Source organism: Cydia pomonella, chromosome 9, assembly GCF_033807575.1.
Source record: "Cydia pomonella isolate Wapato2018A chromosome 9, ilCydPomo1, whole genome shotgun sequence".
Lineage (NCBI taxonomy): Eukaryota > Metazoa > Arthropoda > Insecta > Lepidoptera > Tortricidae > Cydia > Cydia pomonella.
Window position 1 is genome coordinate 19,810,900 of NC_084711.1, and position 22,176 is coordinate 19,833,075.

At 40.7% G+C, this 22,176-nt stretch overlaps 1 protein-coding gene across 1 annotated transcript in view; it reads right to left on the reverse strand.

Moving 5' to 3' along the window:
- Window positions 1-22,176, reverse strand: part of LOC133521644 (hemocytin) — a 98,352-nt gene that overhangs the window by 31,042 nt on the left and 45,134 nt on the right. The window contains exons 39-62 of the mRNA XM_061856726.1: window positions 21,591-21,784; window positions 19,516-19,692; window positions 17,911-18,069; window positions 17,070-17,233; window positions 16,535-16,659; window positions 15,357-15,532; window positions 14,198-14,361; window positions 13,688-13,812; window positions 12,921-13,096; window positions 12,559-12,722; window positions 12,175-12,299; window positions 11,597-11,771; window positions 10,696-10,801; window positions 9,910-10,162; window positions 9,079-9,309; window positions 8,612-8,828; window positions 8,112-8,260; window positions 6,484-6,734; window positions 5,886-6,103; window positions 4,783-5,000; window positions 3,523-3,711; window positions 2,493-2,620; window positions 869-985; window positions 69-188 (exon numbers count right to left, since the gene is read on the reverse strand). Of these exons, the coding sequence (XP_061712710.1) occupies window positions 69-188; window positions 869-985; window positions 2,493-2,620; window positions 3,523-3,711; window positions 4,783-5,000; window positions 5,886-6,103; window positions 6,484-6,734; window positions 8,112-8,260; window positions 8,612-8,828; window positions 9,079-9,309; window positions 9,910-10,162; window positions 10,696-10,801; window positions 11,597-11,771; window positions 12,175-12,299; window positions 12,559-12,722; window positions 12,921-13,096; window positions 13,688-13,812; window positions 14,198-14,361; window positions 15,357-15,532; window positions 16,535-16,659; window positions 17,070-17,233; window positions 17,911-18,069; window positions 19,516-19,692; window positions 21,591-21,784 (4,121 nt within the window). The remainder of the gene's footprint in view (window positions 1-68; window positions 189-868; window positions 986-2,492; window positions 2,621-3,522; window positions 3,712-4,782; window positions 5,001-5,885; window positions 6,104-6,483; window positions 6,735-8,111; window positions 8,261-8,611; window positions 8,829-9,078; window positions 9,310-9,909; window positions 10,163-10,695; window positions 10,802-11,596; window positions 11,772-12,174; window positions 12,300-12,558; window positions 12,723-12,920; window positions 13,097-13,687; window positions 13,813-14,197; window positions 14,362-15,356; window positions 15,533-16,534; window positions 16,660-17,069; window positions 17,234-17,910; window positions 18,070-19,515; window positions 19,693-21,590; window positions 21,785-22,176) is intronic.

A 22,176-nucleotide genomic window follows, 5' to 3' on the forward strand; every position in this document is an offset into this window, starting at 1 on the left:
ATCGTGAGCCGAGCGATTGTCATGGATTCTACACTGAGAAGTTAGAAAAGTGCATAAGATAAACTTACCTCCATAAACGCGTCATGCAGTTTGACAATAACATCCTGTTTGTTGATCATGCTGACGGTCACCCAGTCCTTCTTCACGGGGTACTTGAATATTACACTGCTGCCAAAGCTCGTCACCAGCTGCAAACAAAACATCGATTAAAGATGCACAGTTTTTTTAATATAAATTTAGATGTTTTCATATGTTTTTAAACTTCACCGTTGCTGTTATTAATTATACATAAATGTCGACCATACATGTCGACTCGGTGTTACTCGGGGCTAAAATTAATAAGCGAAAATAACCGAATTAGTAACCGAAATGATGAAACTTTTAGATGTGTTTGTTTATCGCATCTACAATACTATACAAATACTCTTTACAGTACATTTGGTCCTACTTTACCGCACTAGTGCGAAAATTAGCATATTACGTTACTATGTCGAACATTTAAAGGGCCATATGTACTGTAAAACGTTGTACGATACATGTGCGAATAGGTAATTCGCAACTCGTGTCGATTTAAAACACTCCCTTCGGTCGTTTCGAATTTCCTATTTTTTGCACTTGAATCGTAATGTACTATTACTGCACACCTCAATAAAGAAACAATACAAATAATACAACACATCAAGAAGAGGTTAACGACAGACGGTCTTATCGATAAAAAGCGATCTCTTCCAGACAACCTTTAGGTAGCGGAATTAAACTACTTCTTATCGAGGGTGTACCAAGGAGTTACCATAGAAAAAGATAAAATAGAAGAATTCAGTTTAACACCCTCCTGTTGACTTACTGGTAAATATTAGCAGAGAGTTACCTTCTTAGTGACAGGATCCTTGGTGACATGGATCACGTTCTTTTCGTAAATGACGTGCACTGATTTGGTGCAGGTAGCGCTGGCTTTTCCTTCGCAAGGTCCGTTAGTAGCGTAAACCTGACGGTAATATAAAAATGGTTTACTTAAGAAAAAAAATGTAATGAATACTATATGACCCATGTGGGATTGGACCCGAACAGCGGCTCCACTGGAGCCAATGCTTATAACCAAAGAGTTACTAATTGTTGATCTAAGCTAATTCGTGCTTCTAATTTGAAACCTGATGTAAATGACGCTATATGACTCTGTCCATAATGTGGCAACACTAGTTGTCAAAAGTTGACGTTTGACAATTCAGTTAACACAAAACAAACAATGCAGTAGACTTCCGGTTCGAGCGCCAACTTGATAGTCACGCCTCGTGATTAATTTCTGTGTTTTTTACCATTAATGTTTTGCTTATTATACAGTAAATTAATGTGGTAGTGTGCAATGAATGGAGAATTAATCTTGAAACGCATTTAACCATAATTTTGGAGTCAACGGCCGGTAGTCCACGTGCTCTTTGTATAGTCCAGCTATCGCCTTACAAAGAGCTTATCAAATCAGGGATCGTTACCGGTATTCTGACTACCGGTTTTAAATGAGGTATAACCAGTTATAGTTGTATTTCGCTATTTATATCACTAAAGCTTTGATTACCGGTATAATCAATAACGGTATTCATGTCTATTAGCGATTTTGCCATTAGACAACAATACCTGTATTTGACATGTTACCCTTCAAAACCATTACCGGTAATACATGTCAATGTCAATACACTCCTTTATTTGTTTCTTCATAATATCGCATTGCCGTATTGCTAAATTGTCAGAATATTTCGGACTTAGTACTTTGGCTAGGCTTTTCCTTTTCGAATAAAATGAAGGACAGAAAAATAGTAGACACTTCAGCCAGCTATGCAGAATGTTATCGCGTAACATTACAATATTACAGCGCGGGAACGCTGCCTGCGTGATGGACACCTTGCCGAGGGGCCTAGGCTTAGAAGGTAGTTTTTAGGGATTTTTAAATTTTTTAGTTAGGTTTAGTTTTATTTTGTCTTATTTTATAAGTATCTTACTAATTATATGTAGTTGTTTTATACAAACTGATTAGAAAATAAAATATTAGTACTTAGGTTTAATTAGTTTTCACAGTTATATTACACCTATTTGTTGTGATTTAGTAGTAGTGTCTGATTGACATCTTACCTTTGAAGTGCAATGAATAGCGGTATTGAATAAAGGCATTTAATATTGTAAATAGTATATATATAGCGGTAAAAACAAAAGCGAAATGAAAACAATACCTCTAATAGGAATATAGGTATTCTTTTTATAGCGGTAATAGTTTGACAATAGTTTTACAGGTATTAAATAAAACCGGTTGTACAATCCCTGAATCAAATCACTGTACACTGTCTTGTACTAACCGTAGAATTTTAGACATATTTAAAGCACCTAATACCTTGGTACTGGCGAAATAGTCCCGCTGGACTGAACCAATAATTTTAAAAGAATGAATGAACGAATAATGCAGTATAAGATATTAGTCAAAATAGATCAGCCCGGAGAGAACCCACCTCGTACTTATGCTGTCCTGTTTCGTTCCTATCTCTAGAAGCGAGATAAGTGCAGTTACCGAGACAAGGCATGTCGTCTCCCTCGAACGTGGTATATTGAGCCGGTAAGCCTAAACCATGGCAGTTACCTAGAAAAAAATATAGGATGAAAATCTTGCCTTTAATTTATGTAGACGAGATTTGACTACATACAACTTGACTGTCCAGTTGCAAAATATTTTCAAATGGTTGGAAAACATACTTAAGATTTTCAAGGAAATTAAAAAAGTTACCATAGAAGAATTTTGAGAAATATTCGAGGTTTTTTACGTAAAAGCGGTGATGGCCTAGTGGAAATGATGTCCGACTTTCAATCCGGAGGTCGCGGGTTGAAATCCTGACTACGGAATATCATTTGACATTCACCACTAACTTATCGGTGAAGGAAAACATCGTGAGGAAACCTGCATACATACGCGAAGAAATTCAAAGGTGTATGTGAAGTCCCTAACCCGCATTGGGCCAGCGTGGGGACTATCGCCCAAGCCCTGTCGCGCACAGGCCTCCTGTGCCCAGCAGTGGGACGTATATAGGCAGAATTATTATACATATATTTATTTTTCTTCTCAGGTTAGGCTTTTTACAATATGTAAAAATAATAATATAAATATAAAAATAATATAATAAAATAATATAATGTAATGTAATGTGTAATATGTATGTATGTATGTTGTATGAGCTCAACGAGGGGCGGGAGGAGGTTAGGGTCGGCAACGCGCATGTAACTCCTCTGGAGTTGCAGGCGTACATAGGCTACGGATACTGCTTACCATCAGGCGGGCCGTATGCTTGTTTGCCACCGACATAGTATATAAAAGCAAAATATATAAACACTTACAAAACATTCGCTTCGCGAGATCACCATGAGAAGATTTTTAATACATTACACCTTTTTTTTTATAAATATAGATTTCACATTACAGACGCATTGTGTGAGCATCGCGCATGTCTGTCGAGTTCGACTCGCCATCTATGTTGGCTAAGTACTTACAGTCCAAACACTCCTGTGGTGTAACACACTTATCTCCCTTTCTCAGTTTTCCTTCAGGGCAGTAGCAGCCAGGGAAGCATTGTCCGGGCTGCGTGGAGCAAGTTTGGCGGTTGCTGCTCGTCGAGCATGTTGGCTCACAAGTCTTGCTGTAGCAGTCGTAGTGGACGAGCGGGGCTGGGCAGTCCGCGGCTAAAAGATAAAGGTAAAAAGATATGTTTATTGCACAAAAAAAGGACACATACAAAGAATACAGCAGTTGTTCTTAGGAGTTGGTGCATAACTGGGTTGACAACAGAGTTTCCAGGAGAGGAGAGAGGCTAGGCCTGTATCGCGGGAGACCAGATGTACATTCAAATGTCATGCAAGTCAACGGAAAAGTAAGATACATTTTTTATAGTAAGATATTCAGGTTTATACCTATGTTGATACATGCAATTAAAAGAACAAGTTATAGAAATAATTTTCTCCAAATGTTGTTATCCGAGATCACATTCACAAATCATGTAGGTACAATAAATAAATAAACTAAATCTCGCTAGATAGAACAGCAGCTCTCTTGACTTCTTTGGAAATGGGAGTCAAATATTTTATGTATCTTGTGTGTCCAAAAGTGTATCCGTTCTAAAATACCTAGCGAGTCAGTAAATCTAAATAATATTTTAATAGACAGTTTTTTCGTTTTCTATGTTATGTTACAATGAAAAAATACATATGACAATTTAAATTAATCCTCTACGCCGCTAAAGTTCTTATCAGCTGTCAGACATTCCGCCACAATCTGCTCAAGTAATAGACATCGGCACTCCTCTTTCGTACGTTGCCTGCCATCGACCATCAGCTCCGGGCATTTGCAGAGCTTAGACTGACTCTAGAAGTATGATATAATACGTACGTCAGTTCAAATTCAACCTCCACGCCGCGATGTCCAAGTCCTTATCAGTTACTCGACACTCCGCCACCATCTTCTCAACTAATAGAGAACGGCACTCCTCTTTCGTACGTTGTCTGCCGTCGACCATCAGCTCATGGCATTAGCTGAGCTTAGATAGACTATTGGAATATGATATAATACATACGACAGTTCAAATTCATCCTCCACGCCGCAATGTGCAAGTCCTTATCAGCTGCCAGACATTCCACCACAATCTTCTCAACTAATAGATATCGGCACTCCACTTTCGTACGTTGTCTGCCGTCGACCATCAGCTCCGAGCATTTGCTGAGCTTAGATAGACTCGTGGAATATGATATAATACTTACGACAGTTCAAATTCATCCTCCACGCCGCGATATCCAAGTCCTTGTCAGCTGCCAGGCACTCCGCCACCATTTTCTCAACCAGGAGACATCGGCACTCCTCCTCAGTACGTTGCCTGCCGTCGATCATCAGTTCTGTGCATTTGCAGAGCTTCTCCAGGCAGATGTTGCGCCATAAGTCCAGGTTGAGGACCTTTGCACATTTTGAGAGAGGTTCTTTGCTGTTGAAGAAAAGTATAGTTATACGCTATAATTTACACAGAAGATCATGCGGTAAGGCAATTTTAAGTACGAGAGGCCATGTAGTCCGTTAAACGTACGCTCCCCACACAGCACCTGCACGCAGTTCACAATACGGTGTTTGATATTATAAGGCAGAGTATTCCTATTTGTATCTTAATCATTGTTTCTCTACTAAACACTCATGCTGCCAGAATTACCAGACCACAGATGTGATAAGGAATATTAATTTTAGTGTGAGTTCGACGGCGCGATAGAGATTAAAATTGATAGTAGCTCTTTAAATTATATAGCTAAGGTATTCCTTGGGACCATAAGAAAATTAAAAAATAAATCGAGACACCAAGCCGTGAGCTCTAATCTACACGGCAACATTAGAGTAGAGATCATTAGATTTCCTGTTACTTGCGTAGTGACGTCGCACAAGTCCCAAGCGCGCTTCTGCTTCTCAAGCGGTATGGTTTTAGTCTCACAAGCTATCGAGGCTTCCCCCAGCTACGTATAAACGCGTCCACACTAGACGCTTGCCAACCGCTGGGCATTCGTCGGTCGCGGGAGGCAGTTTTATCGTAACCTTCGTGAAGACTAAACTTGGTAGAATTGCTAAGAAAATTATGATGAAACCTCTACTGACATGATGGCGTCACACAAGTCCCAAGCACGCTTCAGCTTCTCAGGCCGTATAGCTTTAGTCTCACAAGCTATCGAGAGTCCGGGCTTGGCTCAGCTTCGTCCAAACTCGTTCTCACTAGACGCTTGCCAACCGGTGGGCATTCATCGGTCATGGGAGGCAGTTTTATCGTAACCTTCGTAAAGACTAAACTTGGTAGAAATGCTAAGATAATTATGATGAAACCTCTACTCACGTGATGACGTCACACAAGTCCCAGGCACGCTTCTGCTTCTCAGGCGGGATGACTTTAGTCTCACAAGCCTTCGGCGAGAGTCCAGGCTTGGCCCAGCTTCGTCCAAACTCGTCCACACTGGTCGCTTGCGCGCCGCTCGGCATTCGACGGTCGTTGGAGGCGATGCCGTCGTAGAAACCGCAGAGACCGTCTACGTGGTTTAGGTGGGATTTGTAAACCTGAAGAAGAATGTTATTGGGGATAATTTTATATAGAAGCACCGTCTGATAACAAACATAAAAAAAATTAAATAAAAAAAATCACAGTTCCGATGGAGTTCTAAGCCGCAAGCTCCAGAAACACAGATTCAGTTGCTCTAACCAACTGAGCTACCGAAGCTTTTTCCAACCCGGTGAATTACTTTTATATGGATAGCTCATTGTTACCGACGATGTTTTCGAGGTCATTTGAGACGTCAGATCCGCTAAGCAGTTCAATTTTCTTACGATAGATTTCGCCACGCACAGAGGTAACGGGCATGATTTGTGGACGCTTGTTTTCACATTTATGCCGTTTATCACAAGTACAAAACTGTCTTACATTCTGACTTATCACTTACCCCAACTTTGACATCCCCATCCGTATTATACAGCACCGCAAAGTTATATTTCCTGCTCTTGATCGCCAGTCCATTCCCCAACTTGCTGATATCAAAGCTGTTCTTCTGGAAGCAGATCTCGTTGGTTTGTTCCACGGTGTACTCGAAGTTGTCGTATTCTATCATGAGGTTTGGCTTGACGAGGATGAGCTGGTCATCTTGGCTGACTAGGAGATGGTTGGAGCAGCCATCGACACGACATTTCTTGCGGACTGGGAAGCAAATTAAAATGAAACAGTTAATTGGTTTTTGGTAATTTAAAAGCGGTAAGAGCGTCGACATTCAATCCGGAGGCCGAGGGTTCAAACCGGCTCGTACCAACGAGATTTTCGGAACTTATGTACGAAATATCATTTGATATTTACCAGTCGCTTTTCAGTGAAGGAAATCATCGTGAGGAAACCGGACGAATCCCAAAGTTTACCCATTGGGTTGGAAGGTCAGATGGCAGTCGCTTTCGTAAGACTAGTTCCTATGTCAATTCTGGAGATTAGGTCTCAAGCAGACCCCCGGCTCCCATGAGACGTGGAAATATGCTGGGACAACGCGAGGAAGAAGAAGAGTTAATTGGTTTTTGAGTTTTAACGAATACATTACCCTAGTTTATTGATTCGTGATTTAATAACCTTATAATCCACTTCAACCTCTAACCGCCCAGAGGCCTATTAAAAGGTCTCCAATTCTATTCTATTTTAAATCTTTATTTTTATAAATCACGATTGCATTTGTCTTGGCCAGTTTACACGTGTGGGCGCCTGAGGGTAAGCCAATGTTTATATCTGTGATATGGTGTTTTTTTGTCCCCTATGAGGTAAAATCATTTAGGTACTTAAGCCTATTTACTTATGAAGCGAGTATATAAGGGATGGTATCGACATGATAGCGAACAGGGAACCTTCACTTTTTGTGACTTTTAGATACAGAAAGTCTTAGTCGTTAGTCATCCTTGACGACCAGTTTGGCCTAGTGGGTAGTGACCCTGCCTACGATGCCGATGGTCCCGGGTTCAAATCCTGGTAAGGGCATTTATTCGTGTGATGAGCATGGATATTTGTTCCTGAGTCATGGGTGTTTTCTATGTATTTAAGTATTTATAAATATTTACATATTATGTATATCATTGTCTAAGTACCCTCAACACAAGCCTTATTGAGCTTACTGTGGGACTTAGTCAATTTGTGTAATAATGTCCCATAATATTTATTTATTATTAATTATTTATTTATCCTATCATAATCACGTCGCTAACCGAGACCAACATTATACATACAAGAGAACAGAGTCAGTACAGTCACCAGATATATCGGCGCTGCCAAGGCACAGTCTATAAAACAATACAGTCATCCGACGAAGCACAGGGCAATGGCGGCGGGCTATCACTGATATTTGTTAAATATCAAACGCTGTGGCCGTCTACTCGAGTATGGGCCAAAGAAATATCGCCATCTATTCAAGCCTAAAATTTTTCGAGGCATTTTTTTTCTTAGACTTTATTTATCTTATACGGAGTTATATATCTTTGGTGTGGGGAGGTCGCCTGTGTCGTCTATTTAGGGATGGTTGGGCATCGGGAAACAGAAGTTACTCACGGATGATAGTCCAGTCCCCGAAGGTGGTTTCCCGCGCCAGCATGTGATAGCAGATGTCGTATTTGTACTCAGAGCCGTCGAAGGTGTTGAACGTACGTCCAGTGACGTTGCAGAAAACTTGACGCTCGGGAGGAGGTACGCAGCCGTATCTGTTAAGTTGGATAATTAGTATGATTACTTATTAACGGAAACTGTGAAAAGTTTTTTATACTACGTCGATGGCAAACAAGCATACGGCCCGCCAGATGGTAAGCAGTCTCTGCAACTCCAGACAAGTTACATGCACGTTGCCAACCCTAATATTCCACGTCCTCGTTGAGCTCTGGCAACCTTACCTTAGGTTTCCGAGATCTGTCCAAGATTATATCCAAGTGATTCAAGTGGAAAATTTTGCAGTTTAAAACCTTTTTCGTCAGCAAATCAGTATCTAAAATCAGTTGCTTCAATTTTTAAAGATTTTTTTAAAGTAAGGATCTTAATTTAGTCAAGTAAAAACTTACTGTGGACATTCATTGGCTACAGCAACAGCCTCCAATCTCAGCGAGTACCCTGGCGGACACACAGGGGTGGAGCAGATCTGAGGAGCGCGGGTGACGCCGGGGCGGAGGGGGGGTAGTTTCGGAACGCATCTGAACTGTTGGCACTCTTTGGTGGTGTTGGGGGCGGCCGTTGGCAGGGTCGCCTTGTCAAGGGTGAAGCTCTGTGATTGTGATGAGCCTGTGGATAGAAAAAGTATTAAAATAAGTCTGGAATGTCTACATTTTACTCCTTCTTGTTGTGTAACGAAAAACAGTCAATCACACATTTAAATAGGTATTTTTCATTAAATGATGGGGTGAGTTTGATTTTAGATAAAATTCAGTCCTCAGGCGGATAAAAAAAATAAGTAGTCGATATATTGATCAAGCAAAAGGAGAGAAAAAATAGAATTGTCTTATGAAATCCATTGAACGTATAAAATACTCACCACCACCATATCCTCCTTTCGTGAATCCACCTTTCGCAAATCCTCCTTTCGCATATCCACCCTTTGCGTATCCACCTCTAGACCCTCCCTTAGCGTAGCCAGTCTGGTATCGCCTGTAAGACTGACGAGGTCGTGGTGGAGGTAGATCGGAGGTCGATGAACTGGTGTAGCGGGAGGCGATCAGGCGGACTAAGTAGCCTGGTGGGCATTTCACTTCTTCGCATTCGATAGCTAGAAAAAAGTTGTTATTAATGTAATTTTGTTTGTGTTTGATGGTGAAAACAAATTGGATGTAGCAGGTCAATCATTAGTACACAGCGGTTATCGCGCGAACGATTGATTTTGTTTGTACAGGCTTTTCCCCTCAACTACACAGCTACTAAAAGGTTTAATGGTCACGTTCATGCTAAATCTAGGTAATCACTGGTGGCTTAAAAATACTTGAACATAACCTCAGACTTTCGTTTAACAGTGGTAGTGGTTGGTAAAGTAACAGCCACTGTCAACATGACATAGGTCACCACTAAAGATTCAACAACGGTTACCACCCGAGATCCAGTTGTGGAACAGTCCCTCTCATCATCAACACATTCTTTTATATTTATTATCACACCACATCAAAACATCCAATAGAATCTACTTGAGCATAACCTCAAAGTTACGTGGTAGGCAAAGTAGCACCAACAGTTAGCACGATCGTGGTTACCACTGGAGGTTCAACAGTGTTCACCACCCATGGTGCAGCGGTGGAACAATCCCTCTCATCATCAGGACAATCTTGGAAGCTATCCTACTACTTCAATACATCCAAACCCTATATAATCTACTTACGTTTAATGGTTGTAGTGGTAGGTAAAGTAGCAGCTACCGTCGGCACAATGGTAGTTACCACTGGAGGCTCCACAGTTGTCACCACCCATGGCGCGGTGGTGGAGCAATCCCTCTCATCATCAGGGCAATCTTGGAGACTATCACACCACTTCTTAATGTCCAGACAGAACTTGCTAGTTGGACAGATTTTGGTTCCAACAGGACAGGGCTCGCAGAGACATTCGCAGGTGGATGTCAGTTTTGGGACTAGGTCCTGTGAATAAGAATTATTCACTAGGATATAACTGGATGCTTACAGAGTAATATGAAATTATCGAAAGAAGTTGTGAAATACATGACGTACCGTGCACGTTAAATGTGCTTTAATGTGATTGGGCTCTTTTATACTTTATGCTGGTCGTTAAATGATCGTCCACAGCAACGACAAAATTTTATCGTCACGACAAAGCAGGGTATTGTCACGATATAATATTAAAGCACCTATTGCAGTATAGGAGCGAAAAAGACAACCTAACAGAAGCTATGTTTCGACAGTGATCGGATCGTCTTTGGGTAAGTTTCAGACATCAGGGCCTCCTGTTTTATCACCTTGACCACTGACCCCTGACACTGACAATTTCCTGTTCCTGTACTTCTCTGACTCGGTAACATCGTCATATAGAGCCAAGGATTACTTGTTGAACCAACAATGATCGGTAAATGTCAGGTAAAAATTGCCAAGTTGATGAAATAGGCTCTTGGTTGTAAAATATTGCAATTTTGACAGTTGAAATCCTCAAAACTTACCGAAGCACACTTGCACTCCTTGACAGGCTTACAGTCCGTTACGCCACCAAGTTTGCACACACATTCATCGCAATTGGTGCCGCGGAATGAGGAACCAACGGCGTACCTGGCAGGAACAACGATTATTTTTTACTATATGTTCTCTTTTATTCATGCTAATTTTGTTAGGTATGTCTGAGGAGTGAATATAAATAAATAAATATTTTAGGACATTATTACACAAATTGACTAAGTCCCACGGTAAGCTCAATAAAGCTTGTGTTGCGGGTACTTAGACAACGATATATACAATATATACATATTTATAAATATTTAAATACATAGAAAACATCCATGACTCAGGAACAAATATCCATGCTCATCACACGAATAAATACCCTTACCAGGATTTGAAGCCAGGACCATCGGCTTCATAAGCAGGGTCACTACCTACTAGGCCAGACAGGTTGTCAAATATGTAGGTAGGTGTCGAATATGTAGGTTATATTATACTAGAAAATTTTACTGTGAAACTAGCCCCTGAAATCGCAAATAATCTGCTGTGCCTTAGACCCAACCGAAACGTATAAGACGGCAGTTTTTTTAGGTTTTCGGGCCTCATAGTAAATGTTAAAAAGCACCATTTGATGAAGTAGAACATGTTAGAAGTTTCACAATACGTGGTGTACTCACGCATTAAAACCCTTCTACACATGGACACTGGTCTCTAGTCACACAGCCGTCGCCGTCGAAATACTTGGCAGTTCCATTGTGGCAGTCGCAAGAAGCTGACTGTATTCCAGGGCAGAGTACACAGGCTTCCGTGTTGGGGATGAAAGAGGATTGCGTGGAATACTTGGCAATTCCATTGTCCCAGCTGCATAACTGTATAAGAGTCACAATACGTGGTTTATATACTTACGTCATAAAGCCTTCCACACACGGGCACTGGTCTCTAGTCACGCAGCCGTCGCCGTCGAAATACTTGGCAGTTCCATTGTGGCAGTCGCAAGAAGCTGACTGTATTCCAGGACAGAGTACGCAGGCTTCCGTGGTGGGGATGAAAGGTGATAGCGTGGGCTTGGGGGATGTTGCCGCTGGAGAAAAGAATATGTGTTAAAGAAGGAAGAATTGTTTTAAAAAACAAAGTGGTAGCGTGGTAGTAACACTTTTAATTGACACCATGTTTGTACTTATGGAAGAAACTATGTAAAACGCAGAAACCCGAATCCTAAAGTAATTTCTGTCAGAAAAGGCAACTTTCAAACGTGGTTTGTCGGAAGACCCTTGAGTGGGGCCGAGAGAATCTTCAGTTATTACGGAGCAAAGTTTTAAACTCCTCAAATCAAGCATTTCAAAATGTCCAACGTGCGTTTTTGGCTCTATATATTTTCTGGATGATGAAACGACCGGAATTTTGCGTTTGTGGAACTTAGACGAAATTTTCCACTAAGGGGTTAAAAAAATACATAAATATTGTTATTATTAAAAAGTACTTACGATAAGGTTCAAAGCAGCCGATAGGTTCGACTCTCATCTCAATGTTGTCCTTCCACTTGGCCGGTAACACCTTCAAGTACCGCGCGTGTATGGGCGGCCGGAACTCCGTGGTAACCACACTGTCCCTGTTAAAACAATATAAGTAGATTAAATACCGCATTTCTTTAAAAACTGAAATTAATGTCTTGGGTAACATAAGGTTGCCAGGCTTAAATAATAAAAAAATGACCCATTTTGTAGTAGACTAAGAGCTGGCCTCAGAAAAATGCATACAATTTTCTATATCTATTACTCTTAGCTATGCCGGATCAGCTACCCACATAGAATCCTGGTCACTGAACCATTCTAATACATTTTTTCATCGAATTCCTGGAAACTAGTTACCTGTCGAAGTTGGCGGGGAACACCTTTGTTGCACCGGTATCGTCCACTACTGGGTTGAAGGTGGACAGGTCCGATGTGTACATAATGGTGTAAGCTGTCACCCAGCCGTTGACACCACCTTTTGTTTTGACGCCAGTTATGTTGCGCGGGGCAGTGAAGTCGAACTGGTAGAAAATACGTTTGCAAATATTTAGTTCAATTAATGCGCGCACAGTGAAAACGATCAAGCACCGTAGTAATGCATCAACAGTTAAATCATTCTACAGTTACAGGACATGTGACTCTGCCATTATATGAGGCAGAGTTAAAATCATGAAATTTTTACGCCATTTTCCTGAATTTATCCATTCTCATTGACTCACCATGATCCATTCGCCAGGTGTGCTGTATAACGGCCGCCACCCCCTTTGCCCCGAGAGCGCGAAGTACTTTCTATCTTCATTTTTGGAGCTCACTTCGATACTCTCAATGGGGAGGTCAGCTGCCAGCCCGAGGGGTTCCGTGCACTGAAGGGGCGCGAGGGTGGTTGTAGGCACCGCTGTGGGAAAACATGCTTTGTTATGAGTAAACAAGGATTTTACCGAATTTTCAAGATTGTTGTACAATATTGACCGAGCGAGCGCAAGTTCGATAAATATACGGAATTTACTGTCAATTTTTTTTTTTAATGGTGGAGCTTTAGGAGTTTAAAGAGCTACTATTTCACTAAAATTGGACTTAGTTGCGTTTTAAACAAGCTGGTGACTCTGCGAGCGGCAGATCTCGCCTAACACGATAAATTTGACGTCGACCTGTCACGGTCGCCAAAATATACAACGTACTCCTCAATTAAGCTCTTCTGATGAAGAATGAAGAAACTCCAGGATAGTACTCTCTTCTTTTTATTATCTTATAACTAGATACAATATTACGTTTAGGTATTTGGATAATTTATATAAAAATATGTGTAGCCGCTTCGGCTGTACGGTGCAGTCTTATGTAGGTATGCGGAGCGGGGAGCCGTGACGTATGTGTGTGACGTCATGTGTCGTCAACCGGTCTTAATATGAGTACTTATGTTGCGCCAACAGCCAGGCAATATTGTTGTTTTAACTACATAGAGAAACCCAAAAATAAGAAAAATACTCACGATAAGGCTCAAAGCATCCTATGGGCTCGACTCTCATCTCAATGTTGTCCTTCCACTTGGCCGGTAACACCTTCAAGTACCGCGCGTGTATGGGCGGCCGGAACTCCGTGGTCACCACACTGTCTCTGTTGAAACACAGTACTGTGAGTTTAGTACAAATATAAGTATGTATAAGGTACTTAGTGCGAAAGGGCATGAGGACCAAGGTTTTAAAAGGGCCATTTACATTATTTAGGTAATTTCGAATTTGATTTTCTGCGAAGTAAATGTTTTGCAGTGGGAAATGCCATCTTTTAATGTTCTAAATTCAAGTATTCAATTATTTACATAAGTATTTGTATAACTGTGTGTAGTGTAATGTCACTAAATTGTTCCTTATTCAACATATTGCTGGCTATTATCCAGCGTCGGTCTTCGATTGAGGCGATTTGGCGAGGTAACGGTATAAAACACACTAAAAAGAAAATAAAAATAGAAAGAAAACAGAGCTGATTGGGTTCCCTGGGTTACCTGTCGAAGTTGGCGGGGAACAGTTTCGGTGCGCCGGCGTCGTCCACTACTGGGGTGAACGTGCTGAGGTCGGACGTGTACATGACGGTGTAGGCGGTGACCCAGCCGTTGGGCCCGCCGGCGGTCGTGATGCCGGTAATGTTGCGAGGGGCGCTGAAGTCGAACTGGTAAGGAAAAGGTGCAACTTATTACTTATTAACGGCCAAAGACCTGTCTGGCCTTGTGGGTAGTGACCCTGCCTATGAAGTCGATGGTCCCGGGTACAAATCCTGATCAGGACATTTATTTGTGTGATGGGCATGAATATTTGTTCCTGAGTCATGGGTGTTTTCTTTGTATTTAAGTATTTATACCCACAACACAAGCCTTATTAAGCTTACCGTAGCATTTAGTCAAGTTGTGTAAAAAATGTTCTATAAAAAAAAAGATTCATCGACCATTCGACGAGGTTCACGATGACGCACTGCGTACGATAGGCATAACGTTCAAATGGTTAAATTGTCATAATTTGGCTATGGGAATTATAAACAGGTAATTATGCCGGGTTACGTTCGAGCCGACCGTTTTTGACCAAATTTCTCTGCGAAAATATACTTCCCAAATATGTTGGGTAGCCCATGATTAATTTATATGCAAGCACTGTACTTATGTATGGGCTTTCAGATAGGTCTTACTCATATGACTACCTGAGGTAGAATCAAAGATATATATAACTCCGAATAAGATAAAATAAGTTTAAGAAAATAACGCCCGAAAAGTCAAGAAAAATGTATGCTCTAATTGATGGCGATATACCTTTCGCCTATACTCGAGTAGATGGCGACACCGTTCGATATTTAACACATATCAGTTAAGGAACATGGGTCAAATAGCCTTATGTCAATCTAAGAGTTTTAGTCCTGTGTCAAAAGATGGCAGTAAATTTATTTGACTACAAAATTTACTATGACAAATTCTCTATACTAAATTATCTTTGAGTAGAATGAAACAACGAACTTTCAAACTTCTTCAGCGAAAAACATGTAAGAGGTTGTGATGCTCATCATATATGCATTGTTGTATCGTATGAATCTGCTAAACCGCTTCTACAGCTTTTACGAGCCCTCCCCATTACGTCCATTTACACACCAGATTTTCCCTAGAATTAAAATTTGATTACCATGATCCATTCGCCGGGCGTGCTGTACAAAGGCTTCCATCCTCTTTGCCCCGACAGCGCAAAGTACTTTCTATCTTCGCTCTTGGAGCTCACTTCGATGCTCTCGACGGGGAGGTCGGCCGCCAGACCGAGGGGCTCCGTGCATTGCAGGGGAGCGAGTGTTGTCGTAGGTGTCGCTGTATGACAGAAAACACGTCACGCTAGATTTTTTTCGCTATTGTGACATGGAAATTTTTGATATTTTATGTCCTTTTCTCTAATATGCTTGGAAATGTTCACCTTATTGTAGCAAAAATAGTACGGGAAGGTCTTCATTAGGGTCCAACTCAAATAAATAAAAAAAATCAAACCATTACTGTCGTGTTTTAGAGGACAGGAAGTTATTACTGTACTGTTTTTTACTTTTTAAAGACACGTATCCGCTAAGAAAAACCCAAACAGCATTATCTCAAGCTGTGTCATGTCTCGTTTTTACAAGACCATCGTGCATGATCGTGCGAATATTGCTTAATAAAATCAAAGACTATATAACTTTAATATTTTTTTTAGGATCTCGTGCGTGCACATACAGCTTATATTGGACAATTATATTGAATGAACGAAAATTCAATCGTACTGAATGGCAGAATAAGTGCTTTTAACTTTTAAAAAATATTTAAGAGGGAAATTGTTTTGACATTCTTGACGTGAAGGTTCAATTTGAGTGCTTGTTAATGATTATTATACTTTATTTCCTCGCATGTTTGAAGAAAATTACTATATATGCCTCGGCAGGAAAAGCAATTCGTGGATTCGTCTTCTTTGTCGGACTCCACTACGCGTCGTCCGACAAAATCGAAACTCATCCACGAATTGCCATTTCCCGGCCTCTGTAAAGTACTATTCTCGTAAACGGAACAGTGTTCCCGGATATTTGATAATCGTGCGTAGAACCGAAGTCAAAGCTTCCCCTAAGCTTGAGAGTGTTCGATAATTCAATGAAATGTAAGGGGTACAAAGAGGGGATGCTGCCGTTGTCTGTGCTATTGGCACGCAGAAGCAGCATCCGCCGGGATGTAAGAACTATTGAGAGTTGATTTAATCCAAAATGTGTAACAATAAGCTATTGAGTGAAAGCGATAGACTAAATACCGTACTATGGGTTTATAAATATATAAAAAATAGCAAAAAATACTTACGGTACGGTTCAAAGCAGCCAATAGGCTCGACTCTCATCTCAATATTATTCTTCCACTTGGCCGGCAACACTTTGAGGTAGCGCGCGTGTATGGGCGGACGGAACTCCGTGGTTACCACGCTATCCCTGTCACAACATAATACAATACAGTAGGTATTGTAAATATACCAAATCTCACATCACAAAGTAATAGTGTTCCTGCCGGTGAGTAAGGTTGCCAGAGCTCAACGAGGGGGAGGGGTTTAGGGTCGGCAACGCGCATGTAACTCCTCTGGAGTTGCAGGCGTACATAGGCTACGGAAACTGCTTACCATCAGGCGGGCCGTATGCTTGTTTGCCACCGACGTAGTATAAAAAAAAGAAATACGCATACTTAACTAATTACGCATTGTTAATAAAAAAAAGCGTGCAGTTATGAAAATGGTTTAAAGCTCTCACAATTCCTCCACACAAAATCTTGACAAATATCAATCTTAATATTGGTCAAGGTCTGAATTTAGACTATTTGAATAGCAGCGCCTGATTGTGAGGTTTACCTGTCAAAGTTGGCGGGGAAGATGGCCGGTGCGCCGGCCGCGTCCACCACCGGGTGGAACGTGGACAAGTCGGCCGTGTACATGACGCTGTAGGCCGTCACCCAGCCCTTGACGCCGCCGGCGGTCTTGATGCCGGTGATGTTGCGCGGGGCGGTGAAGTCGAACTAATATAAAAATAAATATAATAGGAGAAAGTCCGACCGTAACTGCTTAGACCGCCATTTAGAACGCAATTTGACTTTGATCCTTATTCTTTCACTGATATGTGTTAAATTTGTTAAATATCTAAAAGTGGCGCCATCTTACCGGGCATAGGCCAAAGGTTGTGGTGTTATCGCTCGAAACGATGCCGCCATACCTTTGGCCTTTGATCTATTAGATGGCGCCACTTTTTGATATTCAACAAATTGAACACATACCGTTGAAAGAATAAGGATCAAAGTCAAATGGCGTTCTAAAAGTTTTAATCATGTGTCGAAAGATGGCAGTAAATTTGCTGCGGCTAATAAGTTTTCTTTGACAATCCATGTCTATTTAAAATTCTCTTAGGTGTGGGTAAGTTATACATATAAAGCTCCCTTCCTAAGTTGTATTTGGCGAAGACGATTTCTTATTGAAATGCGCCATTTGTGCTACTATTATTAAAAAAAAAATTAAAACATCTGACTTTTCAACCCAAAGGGTAAACTAGGCTTTATTGCGATTAGTCCGGTTTCCTCACGATGTCACGAAAGGCAAAATGAACTATGATGGAATAAAAGAAAGTTTCATACTGCAACATGACTCTGGGACTTAGAGGGCTAAATTGATTGTTTGCCCCTTGCTCCCATTTGCGACTCACCATGATCCACTCCCCAGGCGTGCTATACAACGGCCTCCATCCTCTTTGTCCCGTCAACGTGAAGTACTTCCTATCCTCGCTGTTGGAGCTCACTTCGATGCTGTCAACCGGCAGGTCAGCTGCTAGCCCGAGAGGTTCCGTGCACTGTAAAGGCTCGAGCTGAAAAAAAATACAATACTTTCATTGGCGCAGTCGGTAGGATGAAGCGTAATTTTATTACAAAGAAACTAGTATATTCTTAGTTTCTTGCCATTTTTTAGGGTTCTGTACCCAAAGGGTAAAACGGGACCCTATTACTAAGACTCCGCTGTCCATCCGTCCGTCCGTCCGTCCGTCCATCTGTCACCAGGCTGTATCTCATGAACCGTGATAGCTAGACAGTTGAAATTTTCACATGTATTTTCATGTATTTCTGTTACCGCTATAACAACAAATACTAAAAAGTACGGAACCCTCGGTGGGCGAGTCCGACTCGCACTTGTCCGCAATTGCAACAAAATCGACGTGGATCAGGGACTCATTTCATGAAAGCTTGATTTTATTTACGTCTAGCCACTAGCTTTCATGGAATAGGCCACTAGAATATTTTCGTCAGTTTTAAGCCGCCGTTGCAGCTGAATAGCGATCTTAACGAAAACTAAAAGAAACAAAAAGACTTAGTTGAACCAGAATAAAACTAGAAGCTTTTTTATACTATATCTCTCGTTTCGAATGACTGACAGTTAAATTTTATGTGGCATAGCTGCCACGTAAAAATTCAGATCAAATTTATGTTGCGTAGCTGCCACGTGAAAGATTGTATTGTAGACATTTTTGGAACACATTAATTTATTTGAAAATGTAACGTTTAAGTAATAAAAATACTGTGTGAACATATTTATTCAATATTTTTTTAATTAAGACCAACCAAAGGAATCTTTTACTACACTTCCGATGACATACCGAACCGATAACTGAAGTCGAATAATTTAGGTGCTGTTTCACAATGTCCAAGTAAAGTATTGGATAGTTAATTAACAAATAAATTAACCGCCAGATAAAACTACCTAAAGTTGTAAAGGTGTTTATCTACCAGTTAAGAGGGAAGAATAACTTTGCGATCCTAACGAAATAACGGTAGGTATCTATGATTCCATTTCGGGAGAAAACCGTTTTCACTCACTAAATCGATTTGATGTCGATCGCCTCAGAATAATATATTCTAGTTTTAAAGTTTCACGTTGTCCTAAAAATTTTTTTTTGTATCGTAAATTTTGAAACCTAGTTTTTCATTGCGCCAATACAATACTAAAAATAATGGAGAATGGAAAATATCTAGAAGTGGATAATAATTGGTGGTATACTTTCCTCTTAGTCATATTTGAAGATTGTGAAACGAGGCAAGTGGCAGTGTGAAAGGGAATAAGTGGCAATAACAATAGGGTCGGTAACGCGCATGTAACACCTCTGGAGTTGCAGGCATCCATACGCTACGATGACTGCTTACCATCAGGCGGGCCGTATGCTTGCTTGCCACCGCCGTTGTATAAAAAAAATATTATGAACTTTACTGAAACAGGCCCTTACAATAATTCCTAAGATGTAACTCTGTGATCTGACACTTACCGTGGTAGCAACAGTAGTAGTAGTGGTGGTGGTAACTTCTCCGCAGCCGATCAGCTCGAAGCGTACAGCGATATTGTCGTGCCAGGTCAGAGGCCTGATGCGGACGAACTTCGCTTCAATCGGGGGTGTGAACATCTGCTTTACTGCGCCGACGTGGTCCACTGGCCCGCGGAATACCTGGGAAAATGATACGTTCATGTGGTCATTGCTAACTGTTTCTTCAGATTCTGCCTATTCAGAAAAAGGTCTAGTATCAAAGTGCATCAATATCAGAGTTATCATATAAATAAATAAATAAATAAATATTATTGGACATTTTTACACAAATTGACTAAGTCCCACAGTAAGCTCAATAAGGCTTGTGTTGAGGGTACTTAGACAACGATATATATAATATATAAATATTTATAAATTCTTAAATACATAGAAAACACCCATGATTCAGGAACAAATATCCATGATCATCATACGAATAAATGCCCTTACCAGGATTTGAACCCGGGACCATCAGCTTCGTAGGCAGGGTCACTACCCACTAGGTCAAACCGTACGTCAAATTAATTGTTAAATACGCTGATGGACTTCAAATCGAATTGTCGATCATACATTCTTAGATCGATTGTTGTTCCGCAATTATGACTTGTCTGACGCAATACCCAAGTGGTCAAAAGAAAAGGAAAAAATTGTGTTAATATTGTTATCTACACTACCGTCAAAAAGTTTAAAACTAAACACAATTTTTAGTTTCATTTTCAGGAACACGTTTGATCGGTAACCCATATGTTTTGCAAGAAGACAACGATCTCAAACATTCAGCAAAGATCTGTAGAGGCTACAGAGGTAATAAACGCGTTTAACGCTTTATTTTTCGGATTGTAGGTATCTACTGCAAAGTAGTATTTTCGTAAAAAAAATAATTAAAATGTTGATTATTTGCATATTCTGTGTTTGGTCTTAAACTTTTTGGTAGTGTATAGTTTTTATTGGAAAATATCCTTTAGAGCCAAATGATGCATGGTTGATGGATTTTAGGATATAGGATAGGTACTTATGTGATTTTAGTTACCTTTTTCGTTAACACCAATAAAAACTTTATTTGAGCTACCTTAAAGATACAGCTAGCAAAAAAGTTGCTATGTGGGCCAGGTGTTTAAATTGATCAGAACCTGATCAGAACACACTGATTGTGTAAAAAGTTGCTATGTGGGCCAGGTGTTTAAATTGATCAGAAACTGATCAGAACACACTGTTTGTGTAAACAGTTGCAATGTGGGCCAGGTGTTTAAATTGATCAGAACCTGATCAGAACACATTGATTGTGTAGAAAGTTGCTATGTGGGCCAAGTGTTTAAATTGATCAGAACACACAGATTGTGTAAAAAATTTGTTATGTGGGCCAGGTGTTTAAATTGATCAGAAACTGATCAGAACACACTGTTTGTGTAAACAGTTGCAATGTGGGCCAGGTGTTTAAATTGATCAGAACCTGATCATAACACACTGATTGTGTAGAAAGTTGCTATGTGGGCCAAGTGTTTAAATTGATCAGAACACACAGATTGTGTAAAAAATTTGCTATGTGGGCCAGGTGTTTAAATTGATCAGAAACTGATCAGAACACACTGTTTGTGTAAACAGTTGCAATGTGGGCCAGGTGTTTAAATTGATCAAAACCTGATCAGAACACACTGATTGTGTAGAAAGTTGCTATGTGGGCCAAGTGTTTAAATTGATCAGAACCTGATCAGAACACACTGATTGTGTAAACAGTTGCTATGTGGACCAGGTGTTTAAATTGATCAGAACCTGATCAGAACACACAGATTGTGTAAAAAGTTGCTATGTGGACCAGGTGTTTAAATTGATCAGAACCTGATCAGAACACACGGATTGTGTAAAAAGTTGCTATGTGGGCCAGGTGTTTAAATTGATCAGAACCTGATCAGAATACATTGATTGTGTAAACAGTTGCTATGTGGGCAAGGTGTTTAAATTGATCAGAACCTGATCAGAACACACTGATTGTGTAAAAAGAGCGTTAATTTATTTATACGAATTTATTTATACAAATTTACCTGTCGATCACCCTTCGTTCCCTCCACATACGAGAACACATGTCCGTCATCGCCATACATGACCTCATAGCTGGTGACGTACTGGTCGTACATCGGGCTGCCTTGCATGATCACGCCGTATATCGGTTGGGCGGTAGGCAGTTCTACTTGGATGAACTGGTCTGTGTCTTGGTCGGCTGCGAGCCAGCTTCCTCCTGGGGATTGGAAAGATGTTTGCAGGGTGGAGTCTTTACTCAGGGTTAAGATTTTCGCAGGGTAAAGTCAAAGGTTGTTTTTGGTAAAGGATGATTCACGCCAGACCGGGCCGAGGCCGGGCCGGAGCTTCCGGAGAAAATAACGTGTCGGACGCTCCGGCCCGGCCCCAGCCCGGTCTAGCGTGAATCATCCTTAAGTGGACTGAAGACGGACAAACAATGGTTTGAAGATCATTCAGACATTTTTGTTAGATCAAATCTCATGACCTCATCGTGATATACATTCGATTATATTTTAAGAGAAAACAAGTTTGATTTGTATGCCCCTCATAAGGGACATTTAACCACACATTAGGATGAGTAAATTTTTTTGCACTATACAGAAATTCTCT